The 16,853-nt window shown below is 34.3% G+C and overlaps 1 protein-coding gene across 4 annotated transcripts in view; it reads left to right on the top strand.

Annotated features, from left to right (window-relative positions):
- Positions 1–4,278: 4,278 nt before the first annotated feature.
- Frl (formin-like protein) overlaps positions 4,279–16,853 on the top strand; it is a 318,309-nt gene continuing 305,734 nt past the window's right edge. For 3 of the 4 annotated variants that reach the window (XR_014128428.1, XM_081739698.1, XM_081739700.1), the window contains exon 1: positions 4,280–4,638. Coding sequence is in view for 3 of the 4 variants with exons in the window: in XM_081739698.1 (XP_081595824.1) it covers positions 4,441–4,638 (198 nt within the window). In the remaining variant the exon portion in view is untranslated. Of the gene's footprint in view, positions 4,639–16,853 lie in introns of all 4 variants that reach the window. The other variant, XM_081739699.1, reaches the window with a different exon arrangement.

Raw genomic sequence — 16,853 nt, 5'->3', positions numbered from 1 at the left:
AAGTTACACCTGTAATTAATTTCATTTAAAGGTGAGTGCTGTTCAAAAGTAACTTTTAGTTTGCAGTTTGTTTCCAAATATCTGATATTGTCAAATGGTACTGCTAATCGGTACGTTAAAGGAAATATAGTTTGTGTGTTTCTTCTTATGTAGGTGCAAAAGTTATTTTACTGTAGGTTTTGCTGATCTTTCAGACGATTTCATTCCAGTTTCAACGCTTTTTTGAAACTGTTAATGCATTATAAGAGATCCGATTGTGATTCTATTGTAATTACAATTTGTATGAAATTTGTAACTATTTCGAGCTAGATCTGACAAAAGATCCCTAAATTTGCTCATAACTTAACAACGGACAATTGTGATCGCAATGAGTGATTTGTGACAAATCGCTCCGCTGACAAATTGCTCTTTGGATAATTCCATAATTCAAACATCTCAATGTGTTACTGACAAAGAAAGAAAAAAAATATATATGATTTCTTATTATTACTTTTGAAATTACAACTTTTGAGTTGAATTTCCACTCGTTTCACATACTACCGGGAATGTTCATAGCATAAGTCTCTGAGATGCACAATGAGATTGAAATCCGGGCTTATCGGTGGTTGTTTCAGCAGGAAGAAGTTGAATGCTCCTCCAAACAGATGGTGGCCAACCGGGATCTGTTTCGAGGGTGGTTGTCCTGCTGGTACACTCCATTTCCACTCGTATGACAGAAATAAAGATATAGTTGACTCTTGTGATCTTCGTACTTCGATACAATACAGGTGAATAGTAGGTACTAAAGGTCCAAAACATTGTTTACAGAAAAACACTATAAATCAACATGGTCTCCGTTATCTTGTACAATTCCAACCTGACATGATTTCGTTGGGATGGCACCAAATTATAGATCACTATCGGCGTGATGAGATTGAAATCGAGACTCATCGCACCAGTGTTTGCTGGGTTAAACCAGCTGGAAAAAAAAAAAAAAAAAAAAAAAAACTGGTTTAAACCAAAAAACGAAAAATGTTAGTAAAATCTTGATGAACACACATTTCTGGGTTATCACGTTTCACTCCCGTATATTATTCGTATTATATTCAGACCTAAATTTCCTATTCATTACTCAGAAAGATTATACTATAAAAGCAACTTTTGTATTTTTTTAATAAGTTTAAAAAAAATCACAAAAGAAGCATTCATATAGTTTGTTATTATTGTTATGCAATTTCAATCAAAGAAAAATTCTAAATATTGTTTCGTTTTAATAATGTTTACTATTGATAAAATACATCGAAATGCTGTAGTTTTTTGGGGGGGAGAGGAGGGTTCATACAAATCCCACGAAAGGCATTTATTGAAATCAGAAGTATCTTTGGTATTTATTTATGTATAAATGGGTTAGAGCCAAAGTGGACTCAAATAATTCGTATCTTTATTCACTTTTCTTACAGATATGCAAATTAAGTCTATTTCTTCTTCTTCTCGTTCTTCTTCTCGCTTCTATTATTTCCAAATAGTATTCAGTAGAAAAAGTCATTTTAACTAGTTGAAAATTGAGATTGAAATATGTGCCAATTACCAAAGCTTGTTAAATCCATCATGGCAACAGATGCAAAACCAGTTAAATCCCTCTTTCATATTCAGTTTCATAAACTGTTAAATCCCAAACCTGCAAATAGCCTCTTGAGAAAAGCAGAATCAAACCCGGTTAATTACATATTTCAAACAATTTCAGGTTTCGTACTGTTTAGTAATCTGAATATTTATTGCAACTCTTCGTAAATCGTTCGAAATTTTATTTGGCAGAATTTGAAGTGTGTGCTTTCATTATTTTTTTATTTTTGGACTGAAAATTGAAAAAAAAAGAAAATGAAATCTTTAGTTTTACGTCCCACGGTTAGGCTAAAGGAGACGGTGATGATGAGAAATGAATGAAATGGTGGAATGAAGAAAGTGGGAGGAAATGGGAGAACCCCGAGAAAACCCACGAGCACGGTGTTTGTCCACCCCAAAGTCCACATGGCGCGAGCTGGAATCACCCTATGTTAGTCCATAAAAGGTTACAAACTCTTTCAAAATATAGTCATTCAGTTTAGAACTGTGTACGGATAGGTATAATTAACTCCGCTTGTAGTTACGAAGGGTTTGACGATTGAAAGCAGCTCAAAGCTCACGTTTTACAAAGAGGTTTTTGAGGAATAGAAAACCGAGAAAATGGTAATGCACCAGAGGACGATGACGATATGGATTTCCATTTAGTAGATGATGATGGAGAGGAGATTACATAATTCAATTTTTTGCACATTTGGATCCATTGTTTTCAATTTAGAACAAAATTAATGTAGCATTTATGTATCCATATTTATTTGTGCCAATCTTGTGCAATGTATAGTTGATAATACATCTCCCCCAATATTTTAGTAGGCGTAATAATGATTTCTAACTCTTGACTCCCTTTCTTTTTGATAGGTTTCGCATCTTGAGCCTCAACAAAAATGGCCGCTCGTCCAGATGCAAAAGCTGTTATTTCCATTTACATACGCAAAACCTGTTAAATCTAACTATTTTCTTCAATAACGCAATTCACAGACTAGTGTGATTATACAGCTTTCAACAGACCAACACTCACATTATTCTTAATTTTTTAATATTCTCTAGTTTCTAATGTTATTTTACAATTATGACATGTTTAAACAGTTTTTCTCGATTTGTCACAAATTTTAAAATGTGAATTTAACGGGTTTTGCTATTCGCCTACTCATATATATTCGTATATATGCATGGTCCTAGTAAATACATAAAGGAGTTTTGGTAATCCTAACTCCTCGAAAATAGTTAATATAATATTAATCTATATATTTTGCATTTCTTAATTATTTATATACTAGGGAATTTTTTCTTATATAATTTCCCTCTAGTTGAATTTCCACGATTTTTTTTATTGTCTGCCATTTTAGGCGTAATGAGGATTAGGCCAAACGAGGATCCTTTTTCGCCTAAAATGGCGGACACAAATCTTATCATTTATCTGTCATAAAAGTGTCAGATAATTGGTTAGGCGAAACGAGGATTAGGCCAAACGTGGCGACACGAAATTTTACTATATTTACTAAAATTTCCCCTTTCCCCCCTTCCCAAATGATGCCCCTGTTTCAAGAATGGCGACAGAAGACAACAGATAAAACGGCAACGGCACAATGTAGTCAAAACATTATTTTTATTGCACTTCTAATGTAGTGAATTGCAATAATAATAATAATAATAATAATAATAATAATAATAATAATAATAATAATAATAATAATAATAATAATAATAATAATAATAATAGCCCTACGCTCTGACCTAGTGGCTACAAACAAAAAAGGGCTTATATTTCTTGAACCCGACCGATCTCGATCAAATTTTCAACATAGATGAGGTTTGTACCTGATATTTTTCTAATCATTTCAGTTTGATGGTGCAACTTAGGGGAGGGTGAGATATTTAAAAATGATCAAAAATGACCGAGATTAGTGCCGAATCCATAGTTTTCAGGGTTGCTGAGATAAACAGTGACACTTCCGATGCCGCTTAAGTTCAAAATCAGCCCCGCAACTTAGTGAAACAGGAAATATATAAAATGATCGACATTAGTGCCGAATCCATAGTTTACAGGAAGAAGATGTCACTTCTGATGCCATTTAAATCCAAATTCAGGCCTTTATGTTAAAAATGAAACTTATTCTCCCCGTGCGAAGAACGTATATTCTGCTAATAACATTCAAAAACAAAAATCTAACAACCTAAATCCCGATGCTCGTGATCCCAGATTCGCTTCCTGGTGGAAAACTATTACAAAATTTGAACTTGGTATAGTGGTTCGGATTCAATCCAAATTCCAAAGTGGATTGGATTCCACGACCAGATTTCTTATTGCTGAAAAGGGACGTTAAACTTCAATAATAATAATAATAATAATAATAATAATAATAATAATAATAATAATAATAATAATAATAATAATAATAATAATAATAATAATAGTAAGCAGAAGAAGAAGAAGAGGAAGAAAATTGGGACAGTGCACATCATTTTTCATAATAATATACGAACTAACACAATAACAAACTTAAAAGAAATTAAGTAAAGTTAATGATAGAATCATACAATCAAAGTTTTACTGTAAGTGAAAAAAAATGTTCTGGTGCTCTCATTGCATGGTTAGCAACTATGCGCTAGTAATGTTTACTTTCTACTTAGAAGTTCATCCGCTAGAGTGCAGGCAAATCGAACGCATGCGTCAGGCATTAGTCATACTTTTGTGAGAGTTGTCTGTGGGAGTTTGAAAAGTGTGCAAGATAATGGAACGAAAACTTACGATGGAGTGGGAGGAACCTGTTGCATATGAGTGTGAGATAGTGTTCGGACATCACCATCGTGTGCGCGAGTGATAGTGATAAAGTGTTATACATGCTTGGATTAGTGAAAACGATGGGAAATTCTCAAAGTTCGAAAAGTGAAGCACCACCACCGCTGGCGCAAGCGACAACACTTCCACCACAAGCTGAGACGAGCAGGACGACAGGAATTCTGAACGTAAATCATGTCCGCTCAAAGCAACCTATGCCTGATCCCACGGAGCTGGAGAGGAGATTCACCAAAGTCCTGGTAAGTAAGTCAACAATATTAAGTGATGTCCTCCATTGAAAAGATAAAGAGATAAGGTATATCATTTTATGATTAGATAATAACCAATCAGAGAAGAACGCACAGAGCAGTTGCATTTTCCCTCTGAATTCTGTACTTGTCAACTTGTTAAAAAGTTTTGTTTACATTGGTTGTTTTGAAATAAAGTTACACATGGACTTTGAACATTTTTATTTATTAATATTTTTATACGTGAATTGAAATGGTAGAAATAAGTTAACGATTGTTATAAAATGAGCGGCTACTGCAGTTGAAAAATTAATACATTATATATTATTTTAAACTACATTCGTGACAATATTTGTGTTATCGGCACATCTATATTTTAATGGGAAACTGATGCAGTGCCAGAATAATAATAGTCCTTAACAATGTAATCTATTGTTATAATTACACGCGATTATATCATAAGATTCATTGTGATTGTGGGATTGAATGGGTTGTAGTGGTTTATTTCATTGCGCTGACTATTCAGTCAAATGCTGATTATTATATCAAATACTACCGACTACGGTAATTCACATTATATTGTAAGGTATGACGTCAAAGATGAGCAGAAATGAACTAGAAAACATTTTGAATAATTAAACTTAAAATTAATGATAATAAAATTCTAAATTTCTGCTATGATCATAATAATATATAAGTTATGCGAAAAGCAAGAAATTCCTGTTTACGTTTTACAATTTTATTTGCTACCTTAGAACAAGAAAAATCAGCAGTTGCGTACTATCTTTATATATAACTTCCTAGCTACCATGAATTTATTTCGCAATATTGTTATAAGTACAGTTTAGACTGATTATTTATTTTTCGTATTATTGTAAATTTCTTTCGGACCAGACATTTTGCTGTGGTATAGAATATGTTACTTATTAATTGAATATCTGTTTTACTCTGAACAAGGGAATTATGCTATACATGTTCCAGTTTATATGGAAAAAAGTGTTAATTTATGTAATTTTGCGTACTTCTTAAGATGCCATCGCGTTCCCAGATTAATTACAACTGGTTTAGAATATAGTAGACCTATGTGGAGGTTTTGTTCCAAGTAATGAAATTTGTCAACAGTAATAACGTGCCATTTTTTATTACATGGTCCCATGTACATTACTAAAACGTAAGTGGTTCATTTTGAACATGAGTTCATTAACAGAAGTTGAAGGGCTATGTCAAGAAGCACTTCGTGATACAGGTTACAGAGATCGATCGTGAGTTCCAAATTCCGCAGGGACAGCTAATTTGTATTTTAATATGTAAAAGCGAGAGCAATTAAGGAGGGTTATTTAAATTTATTTGTATGTACAGTACGTGTGTAGTGTTTGAAGTATTTATTTCACTACATTTGTAAGTTATGCTGAATATGTCAAGATAACCTTAGAGGCTGGGCCTTTTTTATACGTAATAAAAATTCATGTTTTAAATAATAGTTCAGGTATTGTTGAACCTTTATGCGCTTATGAAATCCAATGCCAAAATGAAACTGGATGACTTTACTCGATGAACCTTCTTATCGGGCTTTTTTGACAACAAAAATCTACCTTCTACCGGAGGAATATTAATTTTAATGATTTGTGCAGTTAGTTTACTTATGTAGTTGTTTAGTGAAGTCATTTACAGTTCTTGTTTATGTGATACTAGCAGCGTTCACCCCGCTTCGCTGCGGTCACCCCGGAACGCAATAAACGTTGTTACTTAGATAATTTTTACTTTTTCGCTTTCAAGTGATATGATAAAAACCATAGAAGATTGCATTAAATGTTAACATTATATCGCCTGTCATTTATGTTAACCCGCCCCGCTTCGCTGCGGTCACCCCGGAACGCAATAAACTTTGTTACTTAGATAATTTTTACTTTTTCGCTTTCAAGTGATTGCAGTAAATGTTAACATTATAGCGCCTGTCATTTATGTTAACCCGCCGAGTGACACGGTCATGCGGGTTGCATATAAATACGTTTATTTTTACCTATGATGATCTAACAAAGGATTTGTACGTTATGGACACTTGAATGGTCAATTATCTCAAGACACTGGTAATTAAAAATTAAAGTGATATGATAAAAACCATCTAGGGTCCAAATCCTAATAACCCCCCAAAAATAAAAGAAATTGGTTCAGCCGTATTAGCGTGATGAGGGAACAAAGGATTTGTACGTTCTCTTTTATATATAAGATTCCGAATTCTAAACATATTGCTGAACGTTTTCACTTGTATAGAGTGTTCTGATTGACAGATTGTGATGGGCTTGTTGTGTGTCGTGCGAAGTTAATGATTTACTTTCAGTTTGATTTTCTTATCTTTGTATTTATATTCGATTTGTATTTTCACTACCCCGCTCCTAGTAAATAATCTTGAAGGGCAGTATTTCATATTGTTTTGGACATCTTAATTACACACATATAAAAGCAAATTAATTAGTCTTGATAAAGTTCTATTTGTCATGGTCGGGAAATTGTATTGCGTTCACATAGAATGACTTAAAAACAAAATAAAAAAGTAGGAAGAGCTACTAGTTTGGTTCAGGAGCATACGAAACGAAAGTAATAGCTTTCTTTCATTCTCTTAAGTTAATCATTTCGTACAGTGATTGTCGTAATTTCCTCCCTGATAGAAAGGGAATAGCCTAAACAGCAAAAACATCTTATCATTTGAATCTAGTACTCTTAAGTTTTGTGTAGGACGTTAGGAATGCTCGGGATTTCCTTCTTTGCACGCACAGCAAATGTTACTAGTGTTAACTGTATGGCCGAGATTGTTTGTCGAAACTCTGGTATAGTGTGCTCAACATCCGAAACATTTTTATTTATTTATTGGACTACGGTCAAGATTTTCAAATGGAGGAACTGACCAGTCTTCTTTGTTTCTTTTCGTAACAATTGGAAGCGTTTCGTTTTTGTAAGAAGTAACATTTCATTCATTGATGGTCCGCACTTGGCCGCTGATGCCTATTTGATAGTCTACTGTAGAGACGGCCCAAAGAAATAAGAGTCTTTCCGTGCAGGTCTCTAGTCTACTGTTAATAAGAAAAGTTGGTTTAGTTTGATTCAGCCATACCATGTAGCACAGGGATATTTGTAAGGGTCTCAATGGTAGAACTTTTACTTCAATACGAGGGGTCCATAGTCATCAGTCATGTGAAATTGTGATGTGTCATATTGTATCGGTGTGACATATTACATATATAGGCTGAACGGTATTATCTCATTACATTTGAGAATAGCAGGCAAGTAATACTATAGTTATTCTGTGTAGATATCCATTCCGGGTGTCGAACCTTAACCTCACTCTAGGCCAGAGAGGCATCTTTAAAACTTGAAAAATTACAACCCATTGACACTGAATCCTGTTTTCTTTTTTCAGCTTCTTATATTTCGCTGTCTTTATGCTATTTGCGTTTTCTTTCTTAAAGCAAACATTTTAACAATGTGCACTAGTAAAAATTTTCCCACTTTTTTGTGCAAAGGTTGATGGTTATTAGCTATAACCTTGACATGTGGCTACGATTTATTATTATGAAACGTGCACTTGCTTTACTTTTATATACCGTACATAGGCCTATATATATATGTGTGTGTGTGTGTGTTTACGGATGTTTGCGTTTATGTGAATCCTTTGTACATGTGTTTGTGGACAAGGATTTCGTATTATATTTTTCTTTGACTGAAATAGGGCTTATTATACTAGATAGGAATGTTATAAAAGTGATGTGGGGAGCCGATTTTCTTCTGAAGGTTTGAGGGAACAAGTAAAGGGTATTAGATCGCTCGTACATTGGGTTGATAAAGCTCCTTGGTTCCAATTGAGACATTCTGATAATGTCTGATGAAGGCAGTGGTGTGTTGCCGAAACTGTAAAACATAATGGTAATAATAAGTGTTTACTTTCGTCAGATTGTGTTTATAATTCGTAATTTCAAAGCTAGAATGGTCAATGTTCAAATAGCATTTGTAAATGGCTAGCTACTTTTCTGTGTTTTTTTCAAATCCTTTATTGTCTTTAAGTTTTTTACGAAAATGTAAGTCAAATAAGTAACATTAAGCTTAGTAGATAGTAGACAATCTTATGTTAGAGGAAAACTTGTGTTAAAATTTAATTTCCTTGTCGCTGTGTAATGAACTTATCACTGTATGCATGAGATGTGGCAACGTTGCGTGCTGTCGAAGCATAGCGCCTGTCCCTGAAGAAGGAAGAAGGGTGATGTTTAGTTGCAGCAGCAAAGCGATAAGGCCGTAACAGAGGGAGGATCAGCGACGTACAGTTAAATTCTATACTGAAGCTTACAATAGTAATAATGATACCTTTTGTTTTCTCCTTCCATTACATAAACTTTAAAAATATTTGATGTGCGCTCTGCTCTTTATAACACGGTGTAACCATTTTAATATTGCGTGGGTTTCTACATTACCAGAAGTGCCTGCATACCCCAATGGTCAACTTCATAACTAGCGTCAGAATTTTTCGTGGTTCATTGCGTACAGTGACAAGGCCAATTTGTACGTGCACGTAAGTCCACGAATCTTGTCCCTCTCTTTTTAAAAGCAGTTTTGATTCCATTCCGTCCTGTTTTTCTCTTTCTGGTTTATTAGGATCACGGAATGGGACTTTAAGTAAGAATATTGTAGTGTTACTACGTACTACGTGAGGTGGGGGGCGTTATTTGGGGAGGACAGAGGCAGTCCCCTCATAGGTTTAAAAAAATGAAATCTTTTAGTTTTACATCCCACGGTTATGCCGGTTAGGCTTGGTGGAATGAAGAAAGTGGGAGGAGACGGAACAACCCCGAGGAAACCCACGCACACGGTGTTTATCCACCACAAAGTTCACTTGGTAGGGACTGGGATCGGACCCGGGATCCCAAGCACCAGAGGTGAACGCTCTACCAATGAGCCACCGCAGCCCCCCTCGTAGGTTTGAGAAATACTCTTTTTAATTCAGTTTTCTTTTCAAATGGATAGCTAGAGTGATTAACTAGAGTTCCTTAATAGCCAATCCGTTCAATCATCACGGGTAACGGTGTCTGTCCATATCCGTTGAAAATGTTTAATATTACCTAGGTTATTGCAACCTTCACATGGCAAACAAATGTTGGTTGGCTATAATAAAAGAATGTGAAATAGCGTGTTCTTATTTACTGTCTTAGCTGAGTACATTCTCTCTGGAACTGTCTCACAAAGTATTGACTAGTTTTATTGTTCAGTGTGGAATGATTTGTCTTTTTCAATTTTATTGTATCCAGGGTGTTTCAGTTCTAACGTCCAGGGGATCCGGTTCAGACAAGTAAATGGAGGCAATGATGAAGTAAAACGTGAGATATAGAAAAATGTCAAAGAGGGCATCTGTTGGAGCGTAATAGGAAGTTCTGGTTACAGTGCCCACAGGGCCCTCTCTCATGGGGTCCTTGGGGATCGCCCAGCAATTTTAAATTATGAAGTAGGGGTGGTTCTGGGAATGGGGGACATTTCAGTACATGGTAATGGAGGTAGTGCTGCGGAAATACCAGCAATGCGCAATCGGAGATATACAGTATATCACATTCTTATTCGTACACACGTTAATTTGAAAGAAAACCACTATGTATTAAATATACTGGTGGTAAAATTGACAGCAAATTGCTGGAGGAGTGAGGTAGGACAATGATAGACAAACCCAGTGCAGAAAGGGGGGAAAACAAGAACACAATAGAAAGGCAGAAAAGAAAATATATGAGAACTCCCGAATTTACGCCACATTGTTATTCGTCCACTTGTACACAGGTTTACATTTCATATACTGAAAAGGAAAGAAAACAGCATAGCTAGTGTGGCGTACAGGAAAAGGACTCTTATTAACTGCTGGTGTTAATCGCGGTGTACACAGGTAAGAAAACCTTCAAGAATGGGGAAGAGTAAAGAGCTAGGAGAGAAAGTCAAAGAGACAATCGTAACGCTAGCATTACGGGGGTGGTCGTTAACAAAATAGGACAATTAATAGTAAAAAGGCACACAACAGTTCAATGTGTAGTAAATAAGTTTAAGTATAGTGGTTCAATGAGAAATAAACCAAGAAATTCGATGAATAAGAAGTTAAGTGAGAAGGACGAGAGAGTGATTGTGAGACAGATGAAAACAAATCCCTGACTAAGTGCTCCAAAAGTCCAAAAGATAATAGAATGTGCTACAGGGAACAAAGTAAGCACTGAGACGATTCGTCGAGTGCTACACAAATACGGTTACCATGGTCGAATATCTCGGAAGAGGCTATTCATAGGTCGTAAGAATCCTAAGTTACGACTTCAGTTTGCAAAAGAGCATGTTAACAAGAGTCAGAAATTTTGGAACAATGTCTTTTGGTCAGATGAGACTAAAATCAATCTCTTTGGGTCTGATGGGGTCCACAGGGTGATGCGAAAACCCGATTTGGACAACAATAGTGTCAATACCATACCCACGTAAAACATGGAGATGGTTCTATTATGTTTTGGGGATGCATATCGGCAAAACGGGACTTTTTATTTTGATAGTAGTAGTGGATCCATTCATTTCCTTGTATTGTATTTATTGTAGAACAATAGTCACCAACTGAAAGACTGTTTGTGACAATAGGCAGCGATTCATTTTCCACTGGTATCAACAATATACTCTTTGATGAATGTAATGTGATGACTATTGGATAATAGCATGATCTTCCACTGTTTATTTATTTTTTCACTTTCCAAACTACAAACGGAAAATATTTTCGTTCCAGCATTGCAGCTAGTGTCACTGTGTGACACTTAACGCTATTCGTCTGACCCACTTTGCACAATTACGTCATTTGATTAAGTACTACACTGTTACGGGAAATTAAAAGAAAAGAAATAAAAACGAAAACACAATACGGACCTTATCATTCAGACAAAGCGACTACTACGAGGCAGTTAAGTTTATAAATAAGTAAAACTTCTTTTTGTATTTTGTTTTATAAATCCTTTTCCTCTTTTTATTTATTATATTTTTATTATTATTTTTGTTTACAAATGCAATTGTGGTGGTTTCGCTAGTTAACCTACATGCATACATGGAGAATTCTCAGAATTATACTTACATACACTGGTTTCGTGAAGTCTTAGATTTTTTTTTTCTTCATATGAGGTAGGCTGCATAGTAAATATTGGAGCATCTTTTACTTTTTTTTTTTTGTGCTGGGAGCATTGCCGTAGAGAAAGAAAGAGTTCTTAAATTGTAGGTATTCATGTAAAACAAAGTTTGCTTCTTCTCTTTCTAATGTAGAGCGTGAGAGACATCAGTTGAGTCCTACTAAAATAATTTCAATTACTTTCAATTAAGATTCGTTCTGTTTATTTATTTTTTCTTATATGTTTGCGGATATTGCTATGCGACGTAAGCTGAAATTTGTGTAAATACTCAAAATTTACAGATAATTTTGGACTGACGCCGACACTACCTGCATTTTTTTTTTTTACAACTCATATTATTTTTTGCGTAGAAAGTTTGTTGAAATTAATGGGAAAAACTTAAAATGATATAAATTTATACAGGAGCAACATTATTTGTTAGTCGACGTCGTACTCACGATTGAACTTAGATTTGTGATGCTAGGTTCAATTATTTGCAGAAGTTTTGGTTAAGTTCAGTTACTAAGCTTCGATTATTCATAGCCTGGGAATCAAAGGCCTGTACTAGAAAAATATTTGACGTCCGTACTAAACAAATCAGGTCTACCTCAGTGCTAAGTTAGGTTCAAGGTCAGATGAGTTGTGTGGGTATCATTTACAGAGTGGACCATTTGTCTACATACGCCCTTGTAACTTTTAAAGTAATGGCCAGGAAACGCTTAAATTGTGTGCCAAGGAAGTATAGACAGAGAACTTGTTTGGTATACCCTGTGATACAAGGTTAATAGTTTTGCCAATCCATTGATTTTTTTTTTCTTTTCAAATTGCACTAGGTCAGGTTATTTCCATGTTTAAAGTGTTACATATGTTACTCAGCATTGTAAACTAATTGCGCTGTACTATCACATACATCTAAATTTTGGTAACCTCTAGAGCAATAGTAACGGAAATGACACACTCAGGGCAATTCACATACAAAGTACTTTAGTTTCTAATACTTGGGTCATAATATGACAGATTTTGAATGAATGCGAACAGAGTTACAAGAATTGAAGATTTGACTTTTTTTTTTCGATAATATTTACTTCGAAAAATTGTGTAGATAATTACTTTCTTTGGTTGCTTCCAGATGTTTTTTTCAATGGATGTGAAGATTACAGTGCCGTTTACAACGATTTGATTTCTCAGACGTTCTGGAGGTATGGTAAAAGCTGATAAAGTTTGCTGCACTGTGTAAAAATATGTTAAGTCCGAGAACTTATTGTAATTACACCAACCTAAAAGTATTGTTATAATGTCATAGAAGCAAAGTAGGTCAAAAATTGTTTTTAAGAAGTTCCCACAAGTACGCCATTTTAAGGAATATATCAAATACCATTTTTTAAATATCTCTTGAATTGTTTGAGACGTCAAATTGCTGTAAACGACAGTATGATCTTTGTCTATTGGAAATCATCGATGTAATGGAATGTGATACTTAACTAAGTACTTTCTGAAAAAAAAGAGAAAGTCCTTTAAAAAATGAAAAAGTCAAATTTTTAATATGTTGTAACTTCGTTTCTACTTATTCGAAATGCTTCATATGATTTGCGTAGTGTTTGACAGTAAGATACTTCGGATATACAATACCCCGTCTGTATCACATGCGTTATTACTGTTGGAGTAATAACAATGGAAATACTTTGAAATTTTGTTGTTGTTGTTGGTTTTTTTTTTTTTTTTTTTTCGATGTTTATGATACTGTAGCTTCCTTGGTTTGCAACACTATGTGACAAGTATGGTGTTATGTTTTCGTTTTACATGTAGATTTGAAATAAATTTATATGGTAACTTAACGTTGTGCCATTAAAAAAAAAAAAAAAAAAAAAAAAACTTGGTTTGACAACACTGCTAACTTGTGGTATTATAGAGTATAACAAACAATGTCTCTCTTCCGATATTTGCGTGATATAAGGTATCAGTGTTTTTTGTCCACTAATATAAAAGTTAAAAGGACTTAAAGATAAATGTCCACCCCATATATATATATATATATATATATATATATATATATATATATATATATATATATATATATATATATATATATATATATATATATATAAACATGGGTTTTTATTTTTATAATCTATAACAAAATAATTCCACTTCATGTTAAAAATGCATCTTTCCCTATTCTCATGAAGAATGTAGTTAATTGGCTTTGGAATTAATTTTCGCAATTAAGTATAATTAACTATACTACCGCATAATGAATAACGCTGCTAGTGTTTAAAAGACAAAAACTGACTAGTGTTGACAACCGCTTTTATCCACTTTCACTTCCAAGAAGACTAATTTCGCAATTCCACTTGTTAAATTATTGTTTTTTCCCCATTTACTTACACAATTTGTTCTTAATCACCACAATAGCTTACGTATGTAAAAGTTAATTTGTCTTTTGTGAAGGAAAATAAGCTTTTGATACATGTAGATGTGTATTTAATCATTATTTTTGATTTACTCAGAGCATGGTTAAACGAGCAGTACTCGTAGCTTTAAAGTCGGATTATCCCGGGTTGAATTCTGCAGCCATACACATTAACGATACCATAGGGGGAAAGAAAGCCCCCGGTGGATTAGCTTGCTCCCCAGATACTTTTTAATGAGATCAAGTAGTGTAAAAATATTCTATTTGGTATTAAAAAAAAAAAAAGTAGCTGCCCTTTTTAAAAAATCTGTCCGAGCTCTTTCCCCATACCCTTAAGAATCTAAAATTATATAAATCAGAGTTCTTGTAATTAAAATTACCAAAGTCTATTGTAATTTTATAGAAGCAAATGAAGGCAAAAATTGTTTGATGTTCCCACAAATGTCATTTTTAATATTATAACAATGTTTACCAGTGTTTTCCATACCTCTGGAACGATTTGAGATATCAAATTGCTATAAATGCCATTGTGATTTTCGTCTATTGAAAACTATCTATTACATAGCTGAGTGTGATACTTATCTAAGTTTTATATATAAGCCCAGTTTTTAGTACCCTGTATTAGTTTTTTTTTTTCTATTTCTGAAAAGTCTATCACGTAGTTATTATGGTATTTAGTGCTAAGATATTTTGAGTCTGTGTTACCCCACCCGTCTCACTTGCTGTAAAAATCACCATGTTTTTGTAAAAATCACCATGTTTTTGTTGTTCTTACAAGTTTGTGTAACATCAGTTCGTAACACTGAATAATGAGCGTGGTATTGTAAATTTTCGTTTAATATGTAAATTTGAAGTATGAACTTAAAGTAAGTAACTGATGTAGTGCCAGTGGAGATTGTAACTTTATGTTGGTTTGGGAACACTTTAATTCTGTAACACTACAGAGTAGGGATGGCCAGAACCGGTTTTCGGCTCTGAACGGATCCGGTTCCGGAACCGGATTTTCTGATCCACGGCTAGAAGTGGTTCCTAAGATCCGGTTCTGGAACCGGGTTTTTGGTTCCAGGTCTGGAACCGGTTCCGGTTGTGGGTGTCACTAATACAGAGTAATGAAACAATATCCCGCCGTTGATGTTTGCATACAAGGAAAATTCATGTAAGTTCTGTAAGTTTTAAAGATGCAAGGGCGTTTCAAAATGCTGTAAATGGTTCACCTGTCATTTGGGGAAGGCAGTTGCCTTCTAAGTTTGACAAACACATGTGTTACGTACCTGCTAGGAAGGATGAACGATTTAAAAAATATATATATATTTTTAAGTGTTAGTCATTTTAAGATAGTAAATGAGTGATAATAAACGAAAACCAGTAGGCAATTGAATAAAACCTGACCCAGCATGCTAACACCCAACCTTTAAATAAATAACTATTAAAATAATTTTTAATAACTAAACAAAAGGCAAAAATAACAATAAACTGTTAAATGAAAAAAAAGTGGTTGGGAACATTCTACCCTTCAATAGTGATTATTTAATCAACCAAAATCAACAACCTAAAACATTATATATACCAAAAAAATAAAAATAGATCAATTTTTAAAAATCAAAACACACGATTTTTAAATAAATTGTATGCTAGTATTTTTTTTTTTTTAAGCGTGAAGCTTTTTATGTTGGTGAAAAATCTTGCGGTCTCCCCGGCAAAATTGAAATGATGCTATAGGGTACACCCTATATATGTATATAAGGTAAATAACTGTTTCAGTCAATCCAGATCTGAACTATTAATCGTAGAATCTTGACATTTTATATGAATATTGTCATACTCTCTAGGTGTACGACAAGATGATGATTTACGAAATGTGCCCCCTGCCCCCCAAGGGGAGAAACAGTACTTCACGTACTTGACTGCACTGAAATCGAACGTATTTGAAATCAGATAGAATATGTACTGATCTTTTCAATTATTTTTCATAATTTGTATTCTTTCTGTAAGAACAGACATTACCAAAGCGTAATCATGCTGTTAGAAGTTTTTGTCTCACTTTCCTTGGTGCTTCACTGTAGCCCTCAATCTTTTCGTTCAAAATTATTCCTGAAAAGTTTTAAAATTGTGCTTTGCGGTACACTATTGCATACTGTATAACGAAACTTAAATTGTGTTAAATATTATTATCGCCCCGATAATTTCCATTTAATTGGACAAGAGGAGGGAGGAAGAAGGGTAATTATGACGGCTTGATTTTATACTGCGATATGTTTTTAAATGACGTTATGGAATGTGGGCGTCGCCTATCCCAAAGGAAGAGCTATAGATTGCAGAGGAGTTAACACCACAACACGAATTCGTAACGAACCACGCAACTTTTGTCATGCCAGAACATGTAATTGGTCTTCCATGTCTTGGCATGGGTTTTTAGTTCAGTGTTGCAGTAAGAACAAAATCCAGACATGATGCCATGTGTCGCGTAGTCTACATTGGAGAGAGAGAGAATTGAATTTAGCCCTTTGATGCTTGAAGATAAATGGTTCTCTTCGTCTGTGTTTTGTTTCATACAGTATACTTTTAGTTTGTTTATAAAATCTCTCATAACTGAGTGATGTTTCCTTTGATATGCAGTACACTCACGCTTATCCGAGTAATCGGGACCAGTAGCGTACCCAGCAATTTAT

Source organism: Thermobia domestica, chromosome 15, assembly GCF_964235325.1.
Source record: "Thermobia domestica chromosome 15, izTheDome1.hap1.1, whole genome shotgun sequence".
Lineage (NCBI taxonomy): Eukaryota > Metazoa > Arthropoda > Insecta > Zygentoma > Lepismatidae > Thermobia > Thermobia domestica.
The sequence above is the reverse complement of the archived record's forward strand: the minus strand, read 5'-3'. Positions and strand labels throughout refer to the sequence as shown.